At 48.3% G+C, this 26,506-nt stretch overlaps 1 protein-coding gene across 2 annotated transcripts in view; it reads left to right on the plus strand.

Moving 5' to 3' along the window:
* ARHGEF28 (Rho guanine nucleotide exchange factor 28) overlaps positions 1–26,506 on the plus strand; it is a 254,074-nt gene that overhangs the window by 52,726 nt on the left and 174,842 nt on the right. For both annotated transcript variants that reach the window (XM_073679786.1, XM_073679797.1), the window contains exons 3-4: positions 3,174–3,321; positions 4,255–4,548. In XM_073679786.1, coding sequence (XP_073535887.1) covers positions 3,174–3,321; positions 4,255–4,548 — 442 coding nt within the window. The remainder of the gene's footprint in view (positions 1–3,173; positions 3,322–4,254; positions 4,549–26,506) is intronic.

A 26,506-nucleotide genomic window follows, 5' to 3' on the forward strand; every position in this document is an offset into this window, starting at 1 on the left:
GCCCCCATATAACGCTCCATACAGAATACTGACCCATATAACGCTCCATATAGAATATTGGCCCCAATATAACGCTCCATGCAGGCTGTTCCCCCCTTATAATGCCCCATTACACGAGCGATATCTATTGTAAATTCTACAATAGCTCAGAAACCGGCGAATCCTCACAGCGCACAGTGCAGACCGGACAGTATATTCCTCCATACAGTATTATGGGCACCATATAATGCTCCATACAGGATACTGACCCCCTTATAATGCTCCATACAGGATACTGGTCCCCATATAATGCTCCATACAGGATACTGGTCCCCATATAACGCTCCATACAGGATACTGGTCCCCATATAACGCTCCATACAGAATACTGACCCCCATATAACGCTCCATACAGAATATTGGCCCCCATGTAACGCTCCATGCAGGCTGTTCCCCCCTTATAATGCCCCATGCAGGATAACACCCCCTTTTAATGCCCTATGCAGGTTGTCACCTCTACCCCCCATAAAATGCCCCATGCAGGATGTCACCTCTCCCCCCCCATATAATGCCCCTTGCAGGATGTCACTTCCCCCCTTTTCAATGCCCCATGCAGTATGTCAGACCACCCCCTCCCTTATAATGCCCCATGCAGGAGGTCACCCCCCCTCCTTATAATGCCCCATGCAGTATGTCACACACCCACCCTCCTTATAATGCCCCATGCAGGATGTCAATTCCCCCCTCCCCCTCTTATAATGCCCCATGCAGGATGTCACTTCCCCCCTTCCCCTCTTATAATGCCCCATGCAGGATGTCACCCCCCTCCCTTATAATGCCCCATGCAGGATGTCACTTCCCCCTTCCCCTCTTATAATGCCCCATGCAGGATGTCACTTCCCCCCTTCCCCTCTTAAAATTCCCCATGCAGGATGTCACACACACCCCCCCACCTCCATATAATGCCCCCATGCAGGATGTCAATTCCCCCCTCCCCCATATAATGCCCCATGCAGGATGTCAATTCCCCCCTCCCCCTCTTATAATGCCCCATGCAGTATGTCACCCCCCCCCATATAATGCCCCATGCAGGATGTCACACCCCCCTCCCTTATAATGCCCCATGCAGGATGTCACTCCCCCCCCATATAATGCCCCATGCAGGATGTCACCCCCCCCCAACCATATAATGCCCCATGCCTCCATACATGAAAAAAAATCCAATACTCACCTCACTTCTTACCTGCTGCTGGCGCTGCTCCGTACTCCAGCATTGTGCGCGTCTTCCCGCTCTGCACTGTGACAGGTCAGGAGAGAGCGCGCGGTGTAAAAACGTCACCGCGCCCTCTGACCTGAGACTTCACAGTCAGAGGACGCGGAAGGCGCTGCGGAGGCACGGGGAGGGGTAAGAATTGTGCCGGCACCGTCACATGACTGGAGATGTCCCTGAGCTCAGCATGGGGCCGGGGAACCATGCTGAGCGCAGGGATATCTCCGGTCATGTGATGGCGGGGGGTCCTGCGGGGGGGCCCCATGAGGAGACGCACAAGAGGGGGGCCCCAACGGGGCTCCGAGGGGGCCCCGACCGGCCGAGCCCCATGCTGGAGTCAGGGCACTCATGCCCTGATGGCGGCCCTGCTGGAGGCTGGAGGGGCCCCCTCTCCCTCGGGGGCCCCCGTTCAATGAACCGGCTGCACGGGAGGTAGGTCCGCCCCTGTGTTGAGGAGTACAAGTCAGGGTTGGGTTATAAAACAAATATCCCAATCGCTGATGATCCCCCGGAGCACCATCAAATCCATCATCATCAAATGGAAAGAACGTGGGACCACATGAGGGGGAGGATACTTTCACAAGCCTCTATATGATTTTGCTCCTTTGTGAAAGTTAATACAATTTAATATCTGCTATTAAGATTCTACTTTTGAAATCCACATGTTCCAGGAAGGATCCTAATGGTGCCTTATAGACCCCATTCATTTAAATTGGGGTTATTCAAAGTTCCTATCTTGGTGGTTGTCATTTTGTTGTCAAATATGGAGGAACTGAAAGCAATGTGAACAGAACTTAGTTATTTAAGAGTTATCTCACAATGACAACTTAACACCTATCCACTGATCAGACGTATGGGGCTGCAGAGTCCCAGTGTGAGTGGAGTGGTGGTTGAGCATGCTCACTATATAAAGTCTATAAGACTGAGCCTAGCAAAATGTTGGCTCTATCAATCTCATAGACTCAGTGAAGGGGGCAGCTGTAGCGCTTGCATACTTCTGCTATATTTTTGGAGGACAAGGGGCCCAAGTTTTTGTGATCAGTGAACCCTCCCAAGTGTCATTTGGTCATTTGCGCTGATGTGTGATTCATGTTGGACAATTTTTTAGTACATGCAGGTTTTAAATCTATAATTGGTAACTCCTCAGTGGGCACTTAGTGATTATTTTATGGTCACTGCTATGTAGATGCACAATTTTATTCGTACCTCTGTGTATTTCTCTCAATAAAATAGACATTTTTGAGCGGTGAGGTTGCAGAATAAATGTAAACAATTGGCTGCAGTACTTCTTCTATGAATGGCATTTTTGAGACTCCCATGGGAGTTTGCTGACCTATATTCATATACTGTACTATGTAAGGAATTCATCTATATTTCTGATCTAATGCAGCCTGTAGACCAATTACATTGACAGAACAGGACACCTCGCAGGCTTGGACCTCTCTGCTGGGCGCTCAATTGTGGTTTCACTGTGGGAGAAAACTAGAGGAAATGTATGAAAGCATAGGAAAATGTAATATGCAAGAGGAGGACTTGAGCTCTATAGCGCCACCTGTTGGAAGCAGCAATCTTACAAGTTACTATCGACCCTTTAACGAGTCGTGCAATATGACTTGGTATAAAAGCCAAATCAGAATCTCAATTTGCAGATACGGTGTTTCTGGCTATTGCCCCTCGTCAGTGCAAAGTATAAGAACTGATTTGGCTGGGTGAGAGGCTCTGGACTGAGGTCTACGCAAATGTAGAATTTCTGTGCAGATTGACACCTGTAACCCACAGCACTGCATGGTAACAATGTGTCCATGGCACAAATCTATGGTTGATATACAAAAATCTGTTTCCCGTCAAACATATTTCTATGTAACTAGTTGGAAATCTGGGGATGGAGCTGTGTATATAGATTCACTCTCTGCTTATTTTCCAGGGTCAGATGGCTGTATTTGCACAGTTTGGGGAAGATTTCCATCTCCCAGAAGATGCCGAGTTTTACTTTGTTTACAATGGGTCCAGTCACCGACACGTTTCGTTTGCTGAACGCCTGAGCGCTAACTCTCTGCAGTCCGTTTTCCCAGGTTAGAAGATATTCTTGCCTTTACAGAAAATGAACAGATTCTGGGCTAATACAACTTTTATCAGCTGAGCAAGAGTACGCTTTATCATTCATGAAAGCTAACAGATGACCACTCTGCACATGGCAGCCACTCACAGCTCGGATTTAATGTTAGGAGCTACTATGAAAAAGTAAACCCTGCATCGTTATTTGGCGCAAGTGGTTGTCCACTTTTGACAATCTTTTTTGTTTTAGAATTAAAATTTGTCTGGAGATGAGCTTATTACAGAATGCCCTAAATCTATGACCCCATTGATGAGGTGCAAGAACTGCAGAGAAGAAGGGTTAATTTCCCTGGAGGGCCACCGCAGAGAGAATGAGGCATTTCATAGTTCTGAATGAACTGTCTGTTACATGGACAGGCCGTTCACGTAATCCATAGACATGCTGGATATTGTGGGGTATTCTTCTCTTACCCAATTTTAGAAGCAGGAATTGGTTCTATACTAACCAGTGAAGCTACCCTACTGATCGACTGCCTGACGTTTCTTTACCCTGACAATAAGGGTTGGGCAGCCGATTATCTCCCCTATAGTGGCCTTGCACGGCAGATATAGTGTTACATGGTGTCGTATCATCATGGTATAATTATCATAGTATGTATTTATCCTCTGATCTGACCCAAAATGGGGGTCCCTAAAATATGACCCCACTCTTTGTTATGTACATATGCCCTATTAGGGAAAACCTGCCACATGTAATACATGCAGCGGATCAACAACAGAATATTTTTTTTTTGCATTTTGATGACTTTATGATTCTCAAGAAAGTATTGGAAATTCAATATGATTGATCATATACCAAGATGGCAAATAGATTTATTATTTATCTCGGCATAAAGCTCATTTTAGCCGCTATAGTAAAGTTCTCTCTTTATTTTATTTTTTTTTTCCAGGTCACAATTGCCCAGAGTCAGTAAGTGTGACGGTTTGTATGCACACTCATGGGTATTCTCCAGTGATTGTGGCTTCCACATCCATCTCTTATGTGAGGGATAAAGCTTGCAGCATATCGCACTCTTTAAAAAGCCATTGTGACCGTCTTGCGTCCTCCAGCCATCAGACCATACTTGACAAGTTTGACGTGACTCCCCAGGACTTACAATTTCTAGACAGGAATATGATGCTGTGTTTAGCGCATGAGGACTTTACGCCTTCTTGGAATCTTTTGGGATCGTATGCAGAGTCTGGTAAGGTTGCCTCATTTATGATTGTTTATTACCTGCATAGTGTTATTACAAATGTTTTAAAGGGAACTTGTCCGCTGCCCCAGCCCTCCTAAACTCCCACCATGTCTCTATTGCACCCTGTTCCTACATTCTAACCAGCTTCTTTTTATACCTTAGCAATTGCGCTTTATTTGTAAAAGAAATCTTTATTCTGCACTTGTCCTATACAAATCTGTGAGGACTAGACTTTTGTGACATTGATTTCCCCCCGACTAGTCCTCACTTGCATCTGGTGAGCAATGTCCCCCAAGGCCTGATTCCTGGGCATGATTGACATGATTTGCTATAGCAATATGACGTTCTGTCTCCTTGAGAAACTCCAATGAAGCCATGCGTATGAATCATCCACGAGCAACGCCCCTTTGTGAAGACCAAAAATGGACACTTTTGACTTAGTGACAAGCCCTCTTTAAAATAAAAATGAAGTTTCACTATGTACGGTAATCTTTATTTTCAGACCGTCTGTGGTGTAGTTTGCAGCCTACTCCCCCCAGTAATACATACTGGATGTGAGTTATTTGTGTCTGTGCTTCAGTAGCTCTTATCTATCAGCACAGCTTCATTCATGTACTGATTTTTCTTTCTGCAACCCATGACGGATCACCCTCTTACCCCTATAGTCATACTAATCTCATGCTGAGGCATTGAGGCATATGTGGAATATTTCCTCTCATTGATGATGCCTCCTGCTTTCCCCTGCAGATTCTGCACTCCATTCAAACTTTCAACACTGATGCTGTCTATATGTAAAAATTTGCCCTATCACGTCTTATTTTGTAACTTCTGCTGTAGCTTCTCCTCTGTCACTACACAGCTTGTGGGATCTCTTTCCCTGCAGACCTTGAGTCCTCCTTCTCTAATAGCTTACTCCACTGTATACAACCTCTTCCCCTCTATGCTGCTATCTCTAAAGTTACTCATACAATTTAGATAGGTGTTACCCGTTTGGCAGACAGCTATCTTTCCAACTTTCCCGTACATGTGCACGCTCAGTTGAACTTGCATGTAGTTTTAAGCGGGGTAAGCCAATGTCAGACACCTGTCGCAGCAGCTTATTTCCAAGGGATGCAAAAGGCCTGGGCATGTGTCAAAATGTGCAGAACTGTACCCCACGATTGTCTGTCGCGAGAGTGTAGGGAAGCTCACATATGCATTAGGTAGTCAGCCTCTCGCACCAAAATAATCAGGTTTAACCAGACATCCCATCTAATGTGTATGTGAACCTCTGCACTGAGTGAAGGAATTAGAGCAGATAAATCAGATGACCTCAGCACTGAGCCTAGAGCAGCCAGTATGCTGTTTAATCTATGTTAGAAACAGCAGCACAGCAAGCTATGTACAGGAGTAACACAGACTATGCATCACCAAAATAGTGGGCTTTTTTTAATTAGAGCTATTTAGAAAGGTTCCTAATTTTTTATTTATGAAGCCACTCAACAATTAAAAAAAAATGTAGTTCAAAGATGGCCATAGCTTTTGACTTGGAGGAATTCCATTTAATTTTTCACATTGCTGCTATAAGGGTATGTGCACACAGTGCTACATAGTTACCGACACAGCCATCAAGTTTTCTGCTGTTTTGCCATAGTCCTTACTGCAGCTCAGACGGCGGTCGCTCTTTTTTAACAGTAGAGAGGGTGGTAACCCAAAGAAAGAGCATGTCATTTCTTTAAACCACTTCAGGGTTTCCAAAACTTGAAGTGGGTAAAAGAAATTATATAAGACGGAACATGTGCACAGCAATGTCATTTTGACATTGCTGTGCACTATATACATTTAATGAGGTGCCTTTTAGATAAATTATCATTTAGATACAGTATTATCCCCGTTTGCAGTGAAATTACATCTTTCTTTGGGTTGAATGGTAGTTGCATATTCACTTACATGATGAATTAAACTACTTTATTAATTGTTGGTAGAACGGCTTCATGCAATTTCACAGATACCTTTTTTACATGTAGGAATTTGATAGTGTTTTACTTCCTTTTGTGTTTTATTGTAAAGTCTAGGAAATTAACATTCCAAGTTAGTAGATCATTGCTCTACCTGTTGTATTGTGGAAGAATCATTATTTAACACTACTAAAATCATGACCGATGTTGCACCAATTCCACTTTAGATTTTAGCACATCATACATTCAAATATATATATATATATATATATATATATATATATATATATATATATATTAGTACAGTACAGACCAAAAGTTTGGACACACCTTCTCATTAAAAGATTTTTCTGTATTTTCATAACTATATGAAAATTGTACATTCACACTGAAGGCATCAAAACTATGAATTAACACATGTGGAATTATATACTTAACAAAAAAGTGTGAAACAACTGAAAATATGTCTTATATTCTAGGTTCTTCAAAGTAGCCACCTTTTGCTTTGATGACTGCTTTGCACACTCTTGGCATTCTCTTGATGAGCTTCAAGAGGTAGTCACCGGAAATGGTCTTCCAACAATCTTGAAGGAGTTCCCAGAGATGCTTAGCACTTGTTGGCCCTTTTGCCTTCACTCTGTGGTCCAGCTCATCCCAAACCATCTCTATTGGGTTCAGGTCTGGTGACTGTGGAGGCCAGGTCATCTGGCGTAGCACCCCATCACTCTCCTTCTTGGTCAAATAGCCCTTACACAGCCTGGAGGTGTGTTTGGGATCATTGTCCTGTTGAAAAATAAATGATGGTCCAACTAAACGCAAACTGGATGGAATAGCATGCCGCTGCAAGATGCTGTGGTAGAAATGTTGGTTCAGTATGCCTTCAATTTTGAATAAATCCCCAACAGTGTCACCAGCAACGCACCCTCACACCATCACACCTCCTCCATGCTTCACGGTGGGAACCAGGCATGTAGAGTCCATCCGTTCACCTTTTCTGCGTCGCACAAAGACACGGTGGTTGGAACCAAAGATCTCAAATTTGGACTCATCAGACCAAAGCACAGATTTCCGCTGGTCTAATGTCCATTCTTTGTCTTCTTTAGCCCAAACAAGTCTCTTCTGCTTGTTGCCTGTCCTTAGCAGTGGTTTCCTAGCAGCTATTTTACCATGAAGGCCTGCTGCACAAAGTCTCCTCTTAACAGTTGTTGAAGAGATGTGTCTGCTGCTAGAACTCTGTGTGGCATTGACCTGGTCTCTAATCTGAGCTGCTGTTAACCTGCGATTTCTGAGGCTGGTGACTCAGATAAACTTATCCTCAGAAGCAGAGGTGACTCTTGGTCTTCCTTTCCTGGGGCGGTCCTCATGTGAGCCAGTTTCTTTGTAGCGCTTGATGGCTTTTGTAACTGCACTTGGGGACACTTTCAAAGTTTTCCCAATTTTTCGGACTGACTGACCTTCATTTCTTAAAGTAATGATGGCCACTCATTTTTCTTTACTTAGCTGCTTTTTTCTTGCCATAATACAAATTCTAACAGTCTATTCAGTAGGACTATCAGCTGTGTATCCACCAGACTTCTGCACAACACAACTGATGGTCCCAACCCCATTTATAAGGCAAGAAATCCCACTTATTAAGCCTGACAGGGCACACCTATGAAGTGAAAACCATTTCCGGTGACTACCTCTTGAAGCTCATCAAGAGAATGCCAAGAGTGTGCAAAGCAGTCATCAAAGCAAAAGGTGGCTACTTTGAAGAACCTAGAATATAAGACATATTTTCAGTTGTTTCACACTTTTTTGTTAAGTATATAATTTCACATGTGTTAATTCATAGTTTTGATGCCTTCAGTGTGAATGTACAATTTTCATAGTCATGAAAATACAGAAAAATCTTTAAAAGAGAAGGTGTGTCCAAACTTTTGGTCTGTACTGTACACTGTGTGTGTGTGTGTGTGCGTGCGCGTGTGTATATGTGTGTATGTATGTGTGTATATATATACACTGCTCAAAAAAATGAAGGGAACACTTAAACAGCAGAATATAACTCCAAGTAAATCAAACTTCTGTGAAATCAAACTTTCCACTTAGGAAGCAACACTGATTGATCAAGACACCCTCAATAAAGGAGTGGTTCTGCAGGTGGGGACCACAGACCACATCTCAGTACCAATGCTTTCTTGCTGATGTTTTAGTCCCTTTTGAATGTTGGTTGTGCTTTCACACTCGTGGTAGCATGAGACGGACTCTACAACCTACAGAAGTTGCTCGGGTAGTGCAGCTCATTCCAGGATGGCACATCAATGCGAGCTGTGGCAAGAAGGTTTGCTTGTATATATATATTATAATTATAATGATTATATATATAATCATTAAAGGTGCCAGCCACCTCTGCAGTGGATCTGGTCTTCAGCCTCTTGATAATCAAGGCTTTGGTCGCAGGGTGGATTTTTGGCATGTTGTCAGAGCTAAAGTTGCAGTTCAAGTGAAGGTCTGGGGTGCTGGGTTTCTTTTTATACACACCTACTAATTAACCGATCATTTACTGAGCACTGGTGAGGATGTAAACTAGGATTGGGTGCATTATATGACCAGACGACTAAACTTTTGTCTTGCCAAAATCTGACCATTCTGTGTTCATTAAATGATCAATATTTCAGCATTGATGCCAATTTATTTTCTTAACCTAAACCATATTTGGGAGGGTTTCAGCTTTCAAAAGAGTAATTTATAAAACCAATGGATGAATTTAACGTCGGGTTATAAGCTTTTATTTACATAACATGGATAAGCGACATAACTTCTGTCAGGGAGTGTGTATATATAATATAATCATTTTGTATACAGTACAGACCAAAAGTTTGGACACACCTTCTCTTTTAAAGATTTTTCTGTATTTTCATGACTTTGAAAATTGGACATTCACACTGAAGGCATCAAAACTATGAATTAACACATGTGGAATTATATACTTAACAAAAAAGTGTGAAACTACTGAAAATATGTCTTATATTCTAGGTTCTTCAAAGTAGCCACCTTTTGCTTTGATGACTGATTTTCACACTCTTGGCATTCTCTTGATGAGCTTCAAGAGGTAGTCACCGGAAATGGTTTTCACTTCACAGGTGTGCCCTGTCAGGTTTAATAAGTGGGATTTCTTGCCTTATAAATGGGTTTGGGACCATCAGTTGTGTTGTGCAGAAGTCAGGTAGATACACAGCTGATAGTCCTACTGAATAGACTGTTAGAATTTCTATTATGGCAAGAAAAAAACAGCTAAGTAAAGAAAAACGAGTGGCCATCATTACTTTAGGAAATGAAGGTCAGTCAGTCCGAAAAATTGGGCAAACTTTGAAAGTGTCCCCAAGTGCAGTTGCAAAAACCATCAAGCGCTACAAAGAAACTGGCTCACATGAGGACCACCCCAGGAAAGGAAGACCAAGAGTCACCTCTGCTTCTGAGGATAAGTTTATCCGAGTCACCAGCCTCAGAAATCGCAGGTTAACAGCAGCTCAGATTAGAGACCAGGTCAATGCCACACAGAGTTCTAGCAACAGACACATCTCTACAACAACTGTTAAGAGGAGACTTTGTGCAGCAGGCCTTCATGGTAAAATAGCTGCTAGGAAACCACTGCTAAGGACAGGCAACAAGCAGAAGAGACTTGTTTGGGCTAAAGACCTCAAGGAATGGACATTAGACCAGTGGAAATCTGTGCTTTGGTCTTTTGAGTCCAAATTTGAGATCTTTGGTTCCAACCACTTTGTCTTTGTGCGACGCAGAAAAGGTGAACGGATGGACTCTACATGCCTGGTTCCCACCGTGATGCATGGAGGAGGACGTGTGATGGTGTGGGGGTGCTTTGCTGGTGACACTGTCGGGGATTTATTCAAAATTGAAGTCATACTGAACCAGCATGTCTACCACAGCATCTTGCAGCGGCATGCTATTCCATCCGGTTTGCGTTTAGTTGGACCATCATTTATTTTTCAACAGGACAATGACCCCAAACACACCTCCAGGCTGTGTAAGGGCTATTTGACCAAGTGAGAGAGTGATGGGGTGCTACGCCAGATGATCTGGCCTCCACAGTCACCAGACCTGAACCCAATCGAGATGGTTTGGGGTGAGCTGGACCGCAGAGTGAAGACAAAAGGGCCAACAAGTGCTAAGCATCTCTGGGAACTCCTTCAAGATTGTTGGAAGACCATTTCCGGTGACTACCTCTTGAAGCTCATCAAGAGAATGCCAAGAGTGTGCAAAGCAGTCATCAAAGCAAAAGGTGGCTACTTTGAAGAACCTAGAATATAAGACATATTTTCAGTTGTTTCACACTTTTTTGTTAAGTATATGATTCCACATGTGTTAATTCATAGTTTTGATGCCTTCAGTGTGAATGTACAATTTTCATAGTCTTGAAAATACAGAAAAATCTTTAAATGAGAAGGTGTGTCCAAACTTTTGGTCTGTACTGTATATAATAATGATGATCAGGCTAGCTCATCCGGGTGAGCAGTTTCTCAAATACCGGGTATGCGCATGTAATGGGCCTTTTCATTTTCCATAGTGCATTTTGATGGCAGGAGTTTTCTGACTGTGGAAAGTCTAAATGAAGGGCTCTTATTGGAATAGCATTTCTTTCTTACGAAACGCTGGCACTTTTGTGGAATTTGATGGGCGGGCATAGCCACACCTTGTTCCACCCCAGCTCCATCCATTTTGGAAGAGCTGCTTCAACCTGAAGTTACCAAAAGTTGCCAAATTTTTGGACAACGCCATTTTGGGTAAAAATATTGCAACTTTTCAAAGTGTTTTACGCCAGTTTTCTCACTTTAAAGTTTTTGATGACTCAGCCCCCATACCATTATTTGCCTGCAAGCAAGAAGAGCAAGGTAACCCGGTAGTTTCACAGAATTTTGCAGCCAACAATGACAATTACTATGCCATTTGCATATATGGTACTAGCTGCATTTTAGCAGTTTCAATTATAGGCTAATCCTAGCCTGACTTTTTTTTGTTTTTACTTTTTCTGCATGCTTCAATAATGAAACAGTGGTGATGGCCACCCCGCAAGATGAAAGCACAAGTGTCGCCGGGGACTTAACCCCCCATCTTGTTTTCCTGTCCCCATATGCTTCCTGCTTTGCTAATGTTGCCCATTGTTTCCATGTGCTGCTATGTTTCCTTGACTGCCTGTGGCGATGTAATATTTTGAGCACAGGCTGCTTCAAGATTATAGAGGCCAAGCAAAATCTTACAATGCTCAACAGGTCATTGGTTGTCATTGTGAAGTGTAAATTTGAACTTTTGGGCTCACTGCTTCCTTTTGCCTTTCATGTTTTGCACAGGAAGAATGAGCGTGTATGCAATAGTGTTTTTATAAGCTGTGTTGCACAGGACTGATAGGTGGGGATGTCTTATAGAGACCATTATTAATTTAGTGGGAGGTTGCTGTTGCCTGTTTGTGTATTTTTTATAGGCTGTGTTCTGCTGTGATGTCACAAAGCGATCATCATAAATGCATAAAACAATTCTGTGTATTTATAGGCTATGCTTTATTGACATGTCAGTCTTAAAACTGATCATAAATGCATAAATCAGAGAAGATGAATGCACGAAACAGAGTTGTGTATATTTATAACTTGTTCTTTATCTATCCAAGTGTATGCAGCATATGTCATTGTATGGCGTACAGTTACATACAGTGGGTGAATTACTGTATTTTTCGGACTATAAGACACACTGGACCATAAGACGCACCCCAAATTTTGGGGTGGAAAATAGGAAAAAAATATTTTTTATAAGATGAGGTCCGTCTTATAGTCTGAATAGGTATCTTACCTGGGGGGCGGTGGAGCGGGGGTCACAGGATGTAGGGTCCCTCAGGAAGCTGGCGGAAGTGGAGGAATGCTGCAGACCCGAGGTGCTCCAGCAGCGGGGAGTTACGGTGGTGGAGCAGGACCGTAGGAAGCAGGGCCCTCCTTTCCCTCCCACAGGAACCTGGCGGCGGCAGCAGAAGAGGTGAGATGCTGCGGGGCCAGAGTCTTGCTGTCGGCGGTGAGGCAGAGCGGCGTGCGCTTCTTTTCTGGTGGCCACGACAATCTTCCTGAAGCCGGTGGCCTCAGGGAAATGGCTGCCGAGCTCCCAGTCTGCACATGTGCCGGCTCGGGCCGCCATTTTCCTGTAGATCACGGCTTCAGGAAGATGGCCGCAGCCACTGCAAAAGCATTTCATGCCACTCTGCCTCTCCACCTACAGCCAGACACCGGCTCCGCAACATCTCACCTCTTCCTCTGCTGCCGGGTTCCTGAGGGTGGGAACGGAGGGCCCTGCTTCCTAGGATCCCGCTTCTCCACCAACGCAACTCCCTGGTACGTTCGGACCATAAGATGCACCCCCCATTTTCCTCCCAAATTTGGGGGGAAAAAGTGCGTCTTATGGTCCGAAAAATACGGTGTATTGAACACATCACCAATTTGTAAGTAAATATATTTCTAAAAGTGCTATTGACATGAAATTCTCAACAGATGTCAGGAATGACTCATCCAATCCACACAGGCAAAGAAATCAAAACATAGATGTCCATAAATTAAGTAATGTATAATAATGAGAAATCCAATCGGTAATGTTTCGCCTTGTGGAGAGTAACAAGCCAAGCCTGGTGTGGCAAGGTGAGCGGACATTAAAGCCTTGCAATGCTCTTCTGGTAAATTAAATATGCAAATTGTCTCTTCAGAGAGAAAGAGGACTAGAACTCTAGTGCCAGGTATTGGAAGTAGCAATTTCAGCACATTATCTGCATGAAGTTTGCCCTCCAGCTGTGCCTCATTACAGTGGCTCCTTCAGGTGGGGCTAGTCTGACAATTGAGGTGTACTACTCATATAGGAGGTTGATTCTGAGTTCAGATGAATTACTCTCCTGATTTGAAAGAGTCTTCAAACACGGCTCTAGTCTGTGCTTTGTAGTGCCTCTGTGCCTCATGGTACAATCATAGTGCCTCATGGTACAGTCATTGTGCCTCATGGTACAATCACAGTGCCTCATGGTACAATCATAGTGCCTCGGTGTGCCTTATGGTATCTCATAGCACCTTAGGGTGCCTTTGTGCCTCAGATTGCCTCATTGTACTTTATAGTGCCTCTGGGCCTCCTAGTGCCTCATTGTACTTTATAGTTCCTCTGGGCCTCCTAGTGCCTCATTGTGCCTTTGGCTTTGTAGCCCTGTGGATTTGGGCCTGTGGTTATGTGCCTACGGCTTATGCCTTGGGATGCTGGCATCGTTCCGCGTACCTTGTGTCTCCAGCCTACCTCCTTTTCACACTTTGTCTCTGGCCTCTATTCTGGTTATAGAATCTTTGTATTTCTGGACCCAGATCCAGCTTCCTTTGCCTCAATCTTTGCATCTGGGCTTAGCCAGAGGAACAACTGTAATACACACGCCCGGGCTGAGCGGCGTGTGCGTGTGATTCCACTGGACCGTGCCGGAGAGTGAATGCCTGGAGGGGCGTAACTAGGTATTCACCAGATTCGACCAGGGTCGCACGACGGCATACGACGCCAGTGCACCAAGGAGGAACCGAGCAGAGGGACCAGGTGCTACTCCAGGACAGACCCCGGACACGGCTGTTGACCCACACAGGGGAATACAGGAACAGGCTGGTTAGGCTGGCGCACAGACTGGTGGGTATAGGCAGGCACGACTGGTATGCAGGCAGGCGGGTAAGCAGGCAGGGGGGTACAGGCAAGCACAGCTAGAGTGCAGACAGGGAGGCACTAGCAGGTAGGAACACAGGCGGGATAGGACCCAGTACACACTGGGACTCAGGAACAATACAGGCAGAGGGGTACAGGCAAGCACAGCTAGAGTGCAGACTGGGAGGCACTAGCAGGTAGGGACACTGGCGGGATAGGACCCAGTACACACTGGGACTCAGGAACAGAACCACAGATGTGGGGGACAAACACAGCAGAGTGAGGCCGCCCAGAGAGGTGAGCGAGAGCAGGGCAGGACGAGACCGCCTGGAGCGGTGAGCAAGAGCAGGGCAGGACGAGACCGCCTGGAGCGGTGAGCAAGAGCAGAGCAGGACTGCCGGAGCAGCGAGCAAAGGGTCAGAGCAGAGTAGGACTGCCGGAGCAGCGAGCAAAGGGTCAGAGCAGAGCGAGACTGCCGGAGCAGCGAGCAAAGGGTCAGAGCAGAGCGAGACTGCCGGAGCAGCGAGCAAAGGGTCAGAGCAGAGCGAGACTGCCGGAGCAGCGAGCAAAGGGTAAGAGCAGACTGCCGGAGCAGCGAGCAAAGGGTCAGAGCAGAGCGAGACTGCCGGAGCAGCGAGCAAAGGGTCAGAGCAGAGCGAGACTGCCGGAGCAGCGAGCAAAGGGTCAGAGCAGAGCGAGACTGCCGGAGCAGCGAGCAAAGGGTAAGAGCAGACTGCCGGAGCAGCGAGCAAAGGGTCAGAGCAGAGCGAGACTGCCGGAGCAGCGAGCAAAGGGTCAGAGCAGAGCGAGACTGCCGGAGCAGCGAGCAAAGGGTAAGAGCAGACTGCCGGAGCAGCGAGCAAGAGGGAGCAGAGCGAGACTGCCAGGGCAGCGAGCAAAGGGGAGAGAGCAGAACGAGACTGCTGGAGCAGTGAGAAAGAAGGAGCAGAGCAAGACTGCAGGAGCAGTGAGAAAGAAGGAGAGAGCAGAACGAGACTGCCGGAGCAGTGAGAAAGAGGGAGCTGAGCGAGACTGCCGGAGCAGTGAGGTAAAGGGAGAGAGCAGAACGGACAGGGCTCTGTTCACACGGAACAGACAGGAAGGGAAAGAGAACCAGATACCCACAGGGTACTGGCAGAGAAGTAGCGAGTGGGCCACTAACTCACAAACGGGAGTACAGAGACAACAAGCAGGAGTTAGGTACGAGTTCAGACTCTGCAGAAAAAGGAAGGGAACGGACATAGAGGCAAAACAGGTAAAGGATAGGAGAGAGTTCAGACTGGAACTGAGTGTACGGAAGAGACCGACACTGCAGCGGGATACAGGAGCGGGTCTGGGAATACGGCCCCCAGAGAGGCGGGACGAACAGGCAAGGAGCGTGTTCAGACAGGACAGACAAGATACAGGAGCGGGTCTAGGTAATCGGCCCCTAGAAGGCGGGAGGAACAGGCTAGGAGCGTGTTCAGACAGGACAGACAAGATACAGGAGCGGGTCTAGGTAATCGGCCCCTAGAAGGCGGGGGAACAGGCTAGGAGCGTGTTCAGACAGGACAGACAAGATACAGGAGCGGGTCTAGGTAATCGGCCCCTAGAAGGCGGGGGGAACAGGCTAGGAGCGTGTTCAGACAGGACAGACAAGATACAGGAGCGGGTCTAGGTAATCGGCCCCTAGAAGGCGGGGGGAACAGGCTAGGAGCGTGTTCAGACAGGCCTGGAAATACAGCCTCCAGGATAGGCAGACAAGAGAAACACAGAACGGGACCTGGCACCTTCAGAGTGCAAGCACACACTGAATGAAGCACAATGCTCAGGCAGGGATTGATTGGAGCAGCTGGGTTATATACCAGGTGACAGACAGCAATAGGCTGAGGACGCACAAGGGGTGTGACCCACAGCAGGTACAAAAAGCAGGAAGAGATCGGGCGCCGCCCTTAAGCAGCAGAAACGGACACAAACAGACAGCATGGAGGGAAGCCAGAGAGACATTCTGGACTGGAGATCAAGTGCGCGCTCTTGCACAGTGGGAGATGGACCACCATGCAAGGGCGCCGCCAGGTATGTTACAACAACTATGCTATTGGCCTAGTATTCTGTTTTGGAACAGGGATCTCATTTCAGCTACTGCCTTTAAGTACTAGGGGTTGTGGTTGAAGGGAGACATATGTCTATTCCGTTCATCCTATAACATGACCTACTACTGTTCTGGGAGTAGAATAACCTGTGAGATAGATGCTAATCATGTTGGGGGAAAGAATCCTTCCCAACTCCACATTCAGCAATCGGCCTAGTTTCCTTAATCATCCTCCTGTTAAAAGTTCTAGTCCTATAGTCTGTAATCTTATATTTATCAAGGAGGGTATCTCAACCCGCTTTGTACTTTTGTTGTGAATCAACAGTACAGCATGATATGGCAGAAGACCCCCGTACTGTCACTATTACAGCAGTCAGGGCGCCTTTATCTGGGGTTCTTACTGTTAAGAACTCATAGTCCCACTGCCTCACAGCAGATAATCTCCCTCTGTGATGGGAAGAAACTGTAACGGGTCTGGGAGGCGGAACCTCAGAGCTACTATACAAGGAGGCGGTCCTTGTAAGGGAGCGGGTGGCGACCAGGGAAGACGGGCTGGAAGTCTCAGCAGGTGAACGGGACAGTCTCTGAGTGAACGGGACAGTCTCTGAGTGAACGGGCTGGAGGTCACGGCAAGTGACCGGGGCAGTCTCTAGGTATAGGGTTGGTACGACCTGTGGCGGCTGAAGATAGACATGAGCTCCCAGGTGAGCAGGCGAGAGTCTCTGGATGAACGGGTGGTCACAGCATGTGACGGCGGAGCCTCCAGGAAGACCAGCGAACAGGCGACAGATGAGCGCTCCCAGGTGAGCGGGCAGAAGTCTCTGGACAGGCGGGTGGTCACAGCACGTGACGGCAGAGCCTCCGGGTAGGCAAACAGACAGGTAGCAGAAGAGCGCTCCCAGGTGAGCGGGCAGGAGTCACTGGACAGGCAGGTGGTCACAGCACGTGACGGCGGAGCCTCCAGGTAGGCTAGCAGGCAGATAGCAGATGTGCGCTCCCAGGTGAGCGGGCAAGCTGGTCCATAGACAGACTGACAGGAGTTGGAAGGCAGACCGTCGGACCTCAGGCAGGCAGGCAGGTAGCTGATGTGCGCTCCCAGGTGAGCGGGCAGGCTGGTCCTTAGATAGACTGACAGGATTAGTAAGGCAGACCGTCGGACCTCAGACAAGCTGGCAGGTATCTGATGTGCGCTCCCAGGTGAGCGGGCAGGCTGGTCCTTAGACAGACTGACAGGATTAGTAAGGCAGACCGTCGGACCTCAGACTAGCAGGCAGGTAGCAAGTAATCAGGCAGGAATCTGGCAGGTAACTGGCAGGTAACTGGCAATGGGACCTGAGGGCTGAAGCACAGGTGAGACACAGGTGCAAACAACATTGCTCGGGCACCTCCATTTTGGAGGAGGTGCCTTATATATGGTAAAGTCCTCCGGCCATTGGCCGGGGACTCCTTAGGACGGCGCGCGCGGCCCCTTTAAGAGGGAGGGAGGGCGCGCGCGCCCTAAGCACAGTGGCCGGGAAGGAGCGCGCGCTGCCAGCAGAGCGGGAGAGGGACGCCGGGCACGGAGCAGAGCGATGAGGGGAACAGCGTCCCTGCCTAGCAGAGGGCAGGGACGCCGGCACTACAGTACCCCCCCCTTTAGGCCCCCCCTTTTTAGGCCAGAGAGAAATTTAGCTAGGATGAGAGGGGCATGGATGTTCTCCCGGGGCTCCCACGTTCTCTCCTCAGGACCAAACCCCTTCCAATCTAACAGAAAAAAGGTCTTTCCTCTTACCCTTTTGGTGGCAAGAATGTTCTCTACCTCAAACTCGTCCTCAGCAGAAACCGGAGCAGGAGGCGTACCTGTAGACTTGGAAAAAGAGTTAAGCACCACGGGTTTGAGGAGAGATACATGGAAGGAGTTAGGGATCCGTAAGTTGGCCGGGAGTTTCAATTTATAGGCCACCGGGTTGATCTGACTGATGACCTCCAGAGGGCCGATGAACCGAGGTCCTAACTTGTAAGAAGGTATCTTGAGTCGAACATATTTAGATGAGAGCCAGACTTTATCTCCTGGACGAAATTGTGGAGGATCCAGGCGTTTTTTGTCAGCGTGTCTTTTCATACGCTCGGATGACAGAAGGAGTGCGGACCGGGTACTCTCCCATATGGAGGAAAATTTGCTAACGAGAGATTCCGCAGCCGGGTTGTCCACAGAGGTGGAGACAGGAAAAGGAATCCGAGGATGCTGACCAAAGACTACAAAAAACGGGGATTTGGAGGAGGATTCGCTCTCGTGATTATTATAAGAGAACTCGGCCCATGGTAGGAGATCCACCCAGTCAGAATGGTGGGCATTAACGAAGTGCCGGAGGTAACTGGTCAGGTTCTGATTGATCCGCTCCACTTGACCATTGGACTGTGGGTGGTAAGCGGAAGAGAAGTCCAGGGTGACGTCTAGTAGTTTACAAGTGGCTCTCCAGAAACGTGAGGTGAACTGTACCCCACGATCCGACACGATGTGGAGGGGCAGGCCATGAAGACGGAAGATGTGGCGGATAAAGTCTTTAGCCAGCTCGGGTGCAGACGGAAGGCCTGGCAGGGGAATAAAGTGAGCCATCTTGGAAAAGCGGTCAGCGACCACCCAAATGACCGTACAACCGGCAGAGACGGGGAGATCAGTTATAAAGTCCATTGCTATATGCTGCCAGGGGGCAGCAGGTACAGGAAGCGGAAGGAGGCGTCCGGCTGGCAGATGTCTCGGGACTTTGTTGCGGGCGCAGGACACACAGGCAGAAACAAAGTCTATTATGTCCTTGTGCAGGGTAGGCCACCAATAGTGCCGGGCAATAAGCTGGAGGGTCTTTTTCTGACCGGCGTGGCCAGCTAGTTTAGACGAATGGCCCCAGTGTAGGATCTTCTCCCGATCAGGTACTGAAACAAACGTCTTACCGGGAGGGAGACGATTTAGACTCACGGGAGCCACCTGCATTACTCTGGCGGGATCGATGATATGTTTAGGTTCTTCCTCGAGATCGGACACCAGAAAGGATCGGGACAAGGCGTCTGCTTTGACGTTTTTGTCAGCCGGGCGAAAATGAAGAACAAAATCAAAACGAGCAAAAAACAAGGACCACCGGGCTTGGCGCGGGTTAAGTCTCTGGGCATGCTGGAGGTAAGCCAAGTTCTTGTGGTCAGTGTAAATTATTACCGGATGAAGAGCCCCCTCGAGTAGGTAACGCCACTCCTCCAACGCCAGTTTGATGGCCAATAACTCTCGGTCTCCTATGGAATAGTTGCGCTCAGAAGAGGAGAAGAGTTTGGAGAAGAAGCCACAAGTTACCATTCTCCCGGAAGATGATTTTTGAGTAAGTACCGCTCCGGCTCCAGAGGAGGAGGCGTCAACTTCCAGGAAGAACTGCTTGTTGCCGTCCGGGCGATGCAGTACCGGGGCGGAAGAGAAGGCCTGTTTTAGGGAAAGAAAGGCCTCCTCTGCTTCGGGCGGCCACTCTTTGGGATTAGTACCCTTACGGGTGAGTGCGGAAATTGGGGCAGTCCGGGAAGAGAAGTGCGGGATGAAGAGGCGGTAATAGTTGGCGAAGCCCAGGAACCGTTGAATAGCCTTCAACCCCTCTGGTCGGGGCCATTTCTCGATGGCAGACAGTTTCTCAGGATCCATTTGTAGGCCGGTCTGAGAGATAATGTAGCCCAGAAACGGAAGCGAGGTCTGCTCAAAGAGGCACTTCTCATATTTAGCGTAGAGATGGTTCTGCCTGAGCCTGAGCAGGACCTGACGAACGTCCCTCCGGTGAGTCTGGAGATCCGGAGAGAAGACCAAGATGTCGTCCAGGTACACCACTACGCAGGAGTAGAGAAGGTCCCGGAAGATGTCATTGACCAACTCTTGAAAGACGGCAGGAGCGTTACAGAGACCAAAGGGCATTACCAGATATTCATAGTGGCCGTCCCGGGTGTTGAATGCCGTCTTCCATTCATCCCCCTGACGGATACGAACCAGGTTGTACGCCCCACGGAGGTCCAGTTTGGTGAAGATTCTAGCCCCCCTCAGACGATCAAATAACTCCGGAATGAGCGGAAGGGGGTACTTATTCTTCACCGTGATCTGGTTAAGGCCTCTATAGTCTATACAGGGACGGAGAGAGCCGTCCTTCTTTTTGACGAAAAAGAAGCCTGCTCCCGCCGGGGAGGTGGATTTCCGAATGAATCCCCTGGCCAGATTTTCCTCAATATATTCGGACATCGACCGGGTCTCAGCAGCGGATAATGGATAAATACGCCCACGGGGAGGAGAAGTACCAGGTAACAGGTCGATAGGACAGTCGTATGGTCTATGAGGGGGTAGTGTCTCTGCCTCCTTTTTATTAAAGACATCAGCATAAGACCAATAAGGAATCGGAAGTCCAGGTAGATTAGCTGGGGTAGGAGAAGGACGGACGGGATGAACGGGAACCAGACAGGTCTTATGGCAGCCCTGTCCCCAGCGAAGGACTTCTCCGGTCTGCCAGTCAAGAACGGGTGCATGTTTCTGGAGCCAAGGTAGGCCTAGCAAGAGGGCGTGAGAAAGTCCAGGCAGAACATGGAAGGAGATACTTTCAGAATGCAGCATTCCCACCTGCAGAGTAATGGATTCGGTGATGAGTTGGATGGGGCGTGGTAAGAGCCCCCCATCCACGGCAGCAACAGACAAGGGTACAGCCAGAGGTTTGGTGGGGATGCGGTATTTCTCTACCAGGGACTGTGAAATAAGATTCCCGGCTGCTCCAGAGTCCAGTTGGGCTAGTTCGAAATAACGGTTCTCCCCGTAGACGATTGAAACTGACAACAGCAGGGATGGAGAGGATTTATTCTTGTCTAGGTGGACCTCTCTGAGCGAACCTAGACACAGGCGTTTCCCGATCTCTCCGGGCAGGCACGGATCCGGTGCTCCTTACTGCCAGAGTAGAAGCAGGTCCCCTCGGCACGACGTAAGTCCTGACGGGTCTTGACCATCTTGGTCTGGTCGACCTGCATAGGCTCAGGAGGGTGTACCTGGTTAGAGACAGAAGGAGTGACGGGTTTCTGAAAAGTAGGAGCTAGACGTGGTAACCTCCTCTCACGGGTGACCTCTCTGGCACGCTCCTGGAACCGTAGGTCAATCCGGGTGGCAAGAGTTATTAAGTCATCGAGAGTGGTAGGAATGTCCCGACCGGCAAGTTCATCTTTAATACGGCCGGACAGACCCTCCCAGAAGACGGAAACCAGAGCGTCGTTTTCCCAGGCCAGCTCCGAGGCAAGGGTACGGAACCGTATGGCATATTGGCCCACGGTGAGACTTTCCTGACGGAGGCGTAGCAACGATGATGCGGATGAGGTCTTCCGACCGGGTTCGTCGAAGACTTTCCGGAAAGCCGTGAGAAAAGCAGGCAAGTTGGACACCAGGGGGTCTCCTCTCTCCCATAGAGGATTTAGCCAGGCCAGGGCCTCCCCGGTGAGATGGGACATGATGAATGCAATTTTGGCTCGGTCGGAGTTAAACTGGTGGGACAAAAGTTCAAAGTGCAGGGTGCACTGATTTATGAAGCCCCGAGCCTGGGCGGAGTCGCCTCCGAAGCGAGGAGGTGCAGAAAGCCGGGGTCCAGGGTAGGATACCATGGTATTAGTGGGCAGCGGAGCTGCCGGATTGCGAGACATGGCACTGGCGGAGGTTGCTGGTGGAGCAGTCAGAGTGTCCAGGCGAGTATTGACATTCCGCAGGTGACCCAGGATGGACTCCTGTTGGGACCTTTGACGGGACAGTTCATGACACAGGTCCGAGAGCGAGGGAGCTTGGGTGCCACCGGGTTCCATGGCCCGAGCAAACTGTAACGGGTCTGGGAGGCGGAACCTCAGAGCTACTATACAAGGAGGCGGTCCTTGTAAGGGAGCGGGTGGCGACCAGGGAAGACGGGCTGGAAGTCTCAGCAGGTGAACAGGACAGTCTCTGAGTGAACGGGCTGGAGGTCACGGCAAGTGACCGGGGCAGTCTCTAGGTATAGGGTTGGTACGACCTGTGGCGGCTGAAGATAGACGTGAGCTCCCAGGTGAGCAGGCGAGAGTCTCTGGATGAACGGGTGGTCACAGCATGTGACGGCGGAGCCTCCAGGAAGACCAGCGGACAGGCGACAGATGAGCGCTCCCAGGTGAGCGGGCAGAAGTCTCTGGACAGGCGGGTGGTCACAGCACGTGACGGCAGAGCCTCCGGGTAGGCAAACAGACAGGTAGCAGAAGAGCGCTCCCAGGTGAGCGGGCAGGAGTCACTGGACAGGCAGGTGGTCACAGCACGTGACGGTGGAGCCTCCAGGTAGGCTAGCAGGCAGATAGCAGATGTGCGCTCCCAGGTGAGCGGGCAAGCTGGTCCATAGACAGACTGACAGGAGTTGGAAGGCAGACCGTCGGACCTCAGGCAGGCAGGCAGGTAGCTGATGTGCGCTCCCAGGTGAGCGGGCAGGCTGGTCCTTAGACAGACTGACAGGATTAGTAAGGCAGACCGTCGGACCTCAGACAAGCTGGCAGGTATCTGATGTGCGCTCCCAGGTGAGCGGGCAGGCTGGTCCTTAGACAGACTGACAGGATTAGTAAGGCAGACCGTCGGACCTCAGACTAGCAGGCAGGTAGCAAGTAATCAGGCGGGAATCTGGCAGGTAACTGGCAATGGGACCTGAGGGCTGAAGCACAGGTGAGACACAGGTGCAAACAACATTGCTCGGGCACCTCCATTTTGGAGGAGGTGCCTTATATACGGTAAAGTCCTCCGGCCATTGGCCGGGGACTCCTTAGGACGGCGCGCGCGGCCCCTTTAAGAGGGAGGGAGGGCGCGCGCGCGCGCCCTAAGCACAGTGGCCGGGAAGGAGCGCGCGCTGCCAGCAGAGCGGGAGAGGGACGCCGGGCACGGAGCAGAGCGGTGAGGGGAACAGCGTCCCTGCCTAGCAGAGGGCAGGGACGCCGGCACTACAGAAACGTTCATTCCTCCAGCTATAGAGGAGGGTCCCGGTCACGGGTGCAGTCTGGGTGTACAAATATCACTGAGAAGATCTCATCTTCTTCCCACATTTATTTTGCACATGGTAGTGGGATCGCCTTTTAGGCCTTTATTTTCTCCAGGCCGAGCCCAAGTTTGATAACTGGTCCTGAATATATTAAAATAAAATAAATAAATAAAATTATATATAAAACAAACGTCAACATAAAATGTCTGGCCTAGTTACTTGTATAGAGGCAGTTTCTAAAGTATTCTCTCTTGTGGGAAGGGGTTCTTGCCAGTCCCCGGAGTTTTACCAAGGTCCTGGATTATGAGCCAGATGTGAATATGACAAATCAGTTCTTGATTTTCTTCCTATATGTATATGGCACGACCAATGGTAAGGGCATTTATTTAATAATAAATAATAATAATAATTTAGGCCACTTTCATTAATTGCAGAGCCCAGACTCCCTAGGGTTTTAACATCGGCACCACAGGGGGAGTGATCTACGCTTTCCTATCAGGGGTTCTGATGAGGAGTCCGCATTGGTAATGGCAGGGGATGTTACCTGCCGGCCTGCATATTCATTAGTTTCAATAATATCCAGCCCCTTACTTGAGGCCTAGAGATCTAGAGAGTCAGAATTGACGTCCGTGAGCTCCTGGATGAGTAATGTATAGGCATCCCAATGCTCGTCCCATTTATCCATATACTAACTGTTATTGGTTTGATCTTTCAGCAATCCAGGGCCTCGGTCCTGCAGGGCTCATCGTACTATGGTAAGCGGGTCTGTAACCAGGGTTTAGTCTGAGCCCAGGAGGACCGGTGAAGAAACCGCCTTGTGTTAAGCACATGCAAGTTTATTGTTTGTCTACAACAGTCCTCATTGGGTTTGTGGCAGAGGCTATCACCATACTTTTGCGGGGCTATAAGAGGTGTTTAAGGTCTATTCTATGGCTGCGGTGTTATAAGTATAATCTTTCTAACAATCACAGCGGTTCATTATTGGTGTTGGGGTACAACATGGGAGTCTCTCTCTCCCTCTGTTTCTGCTGCATAATTTATCACATTTATACTGAATGTTTGCATTATACATATATATCCGACACTGGTTATGGTGATTTATCTTTGTAGATCTCTTTATATTTCTTGTGATCGTACAGATCTTTTCTATATCTGGCCTGGTTCCTGCCCAGGACTTTGGTCCCTTGAGGCTTCTGTACCCACCCTGGTGCTATTTATTGGGTATTTCTCCTTGTGTGCTGTCCTGAGGGACGTACTGGAAAAAGGGAATTAGACCTACCGGTAATTTTGTTTCCAGGTAGTCCCTCAGGACACCACCCTTTATACCCTCCCTTATTTTATCTTTGGGCTGGCGCGGGATCGGTCTTCCCACGGGTCATTCGTTCGTCTGGTCGCCATGGCTCTGGGTTGAGCTGGAGCTGTTAAAGTGGTTCTTGTATATGAGTTTCTATGGCTCGTATAGACCATTTGCATCCATCCTTCGGTCTTCGGTGGTAATTGGGAAAAACACTGGAGGTGGGAGGGGCCTTTTAACCTCTCTGTGATCCTGTCCCGTCATTGGTCAAGGAAGGACTACCTCCATGTGTGCTGTCCTGATGGACTACCTGGAAACAGAATGACCGGTAGGTCTGATTCCCTTTTTTACATAGTTTTGATTAAAAAAAACGAAAACGCCATCCCACCATATCAAGGTGAACTTACAGTATATTCCAGTTCAGCTCTTTAGGGTTTTTGCTGATGATTTTTGGTGCTGAATAGAAATGAGCGAACCCGAACCGTAAAGTTGGGGGTTCATACCGTGTCTGGTGCTGAACTCCGAACACAGACTTTTCCTGGAAGTCCGTTTGAGAGCGAGAGATCTCGGATCTTCATGATTTCTATGAGGTTCAAGTTGGAGTACAGTTCTGGTACCCGAACAGAATGGTCAAACCCAAACTTCCACGTGTCCTCTCATCCCTAGTGCTGAATCCTTATAAAATCTGTCATGTTAGGACACAAGCCGATAATCCGCAAATAATCATTTATAGGGACTTTTGTTCCTGATAATCTGTGACTGTAAACAACCCAGCAATGACCTAATGGACATTCTTTTGACTGTAATTTGATTTTATGCATGCATATTGGCAGCACCATAGCCCAGTGTTATCAGGTTATGTGCTGCTGATAACATGATTCTATATGGAAACAGTACGATTCTATTAGTGATTGTTCTGTCCCCATCATTTCTCACTGTCATGTAAACCATGTGTATCACAGCGCCAAACTGCAGTCGTGGAGGAGGCACTAGTCTCCTCTTTTGTATGCCCCGGCCAGACCATGAAAGTGTGGGTCCTGGTTGGGTGTTTGTACTCTTTCTGTGAGGGTATTTCGCCCGTGCAGGTCACCTGACTCATCATCCCATTTCTTAAATGTCCCTGCCATTTCCTTGGGCCACACGTTATTGGGCAGGTCTTCTCCTTCCACCTTAGTCTGCGACGACAGTCACTCCCCACTGTGAGCCGGCGCTTTTGGTTGCGTTATTCCCCTTGGAAGGCATGCCTCATGAAGGGTTGGGGTTTGTGCCTTTTTGACATGATGAGCAGGTTTGTCTCGCTGTTTCGCGCCACTCAACGCGATCTTGCAGTCCTTGCTCGGCGCCATCTTAGACCTCGTAACGGACGCCATCTCTCTTACCACTCGAGTCTTCCCCACATGATTTTGCTTTTCTGGCGTGAGACTTGATTCTGCCAACTACGCCAAGTGTAGCGCATTTCGGAGCGGCAACCACGGGCAAGGCACTTGTCTCCTCCTTTTACGCCCGATGCACTACATGAAAGTGTGAATCTTAGCTGGGTGTTTGTATTTGTGCTGTGAAGGCTTTGTGCCCATGCAGACCGCATGTAGCCGGTGGTGTTGGCTGGCCAAGATGATAGGTTCCACAGTTGAATAAAGGAGACTCCCATTCTAAAACACAGTCTTTATTGATTGGCAACTTAGCAAGGGTTATATTGAAGGGATAGTGGGTACAAAGTCTTATAGTTGTTGCCTTTAAAATATGTAGCATTCTCCACATAATCTCCTTTTCCTTTTCTGCAGGTTATTCCAGATTTAGTGAGGCACACTATTGGCACATAATTTGGCCAATTCATGCATGCCCCGCAGCCAATGACAAGGCGATCATCTTTTGCTTGGAACCTATCCTAATGTGATTGTCGTTGGCTGCTGGGCATGCATGAATTGGCCAAATTGTTATGATCTGCAACATGTACTAAGGAAAGAAAGGGGAA

The sequence above is a fragment of the Phyllobates terribilis genome, unplaced genomic scaffold (genome assembly GCF_046119375.1).
Source record: "Phyllobates terribilis strain yellow unplaced genomic scaffold, ASM4611937v1 Scaffold_1__5_contigs__length_1240528914, whole genome shotgun sequence".
Classification (NCBI taxonomy): domain Eukaryota; kingdom Metazoa; phylum Chordata; class Amphibia; order Anura; family Dendrobatidae; genus Phyllobates; species Phyllobates terribilis.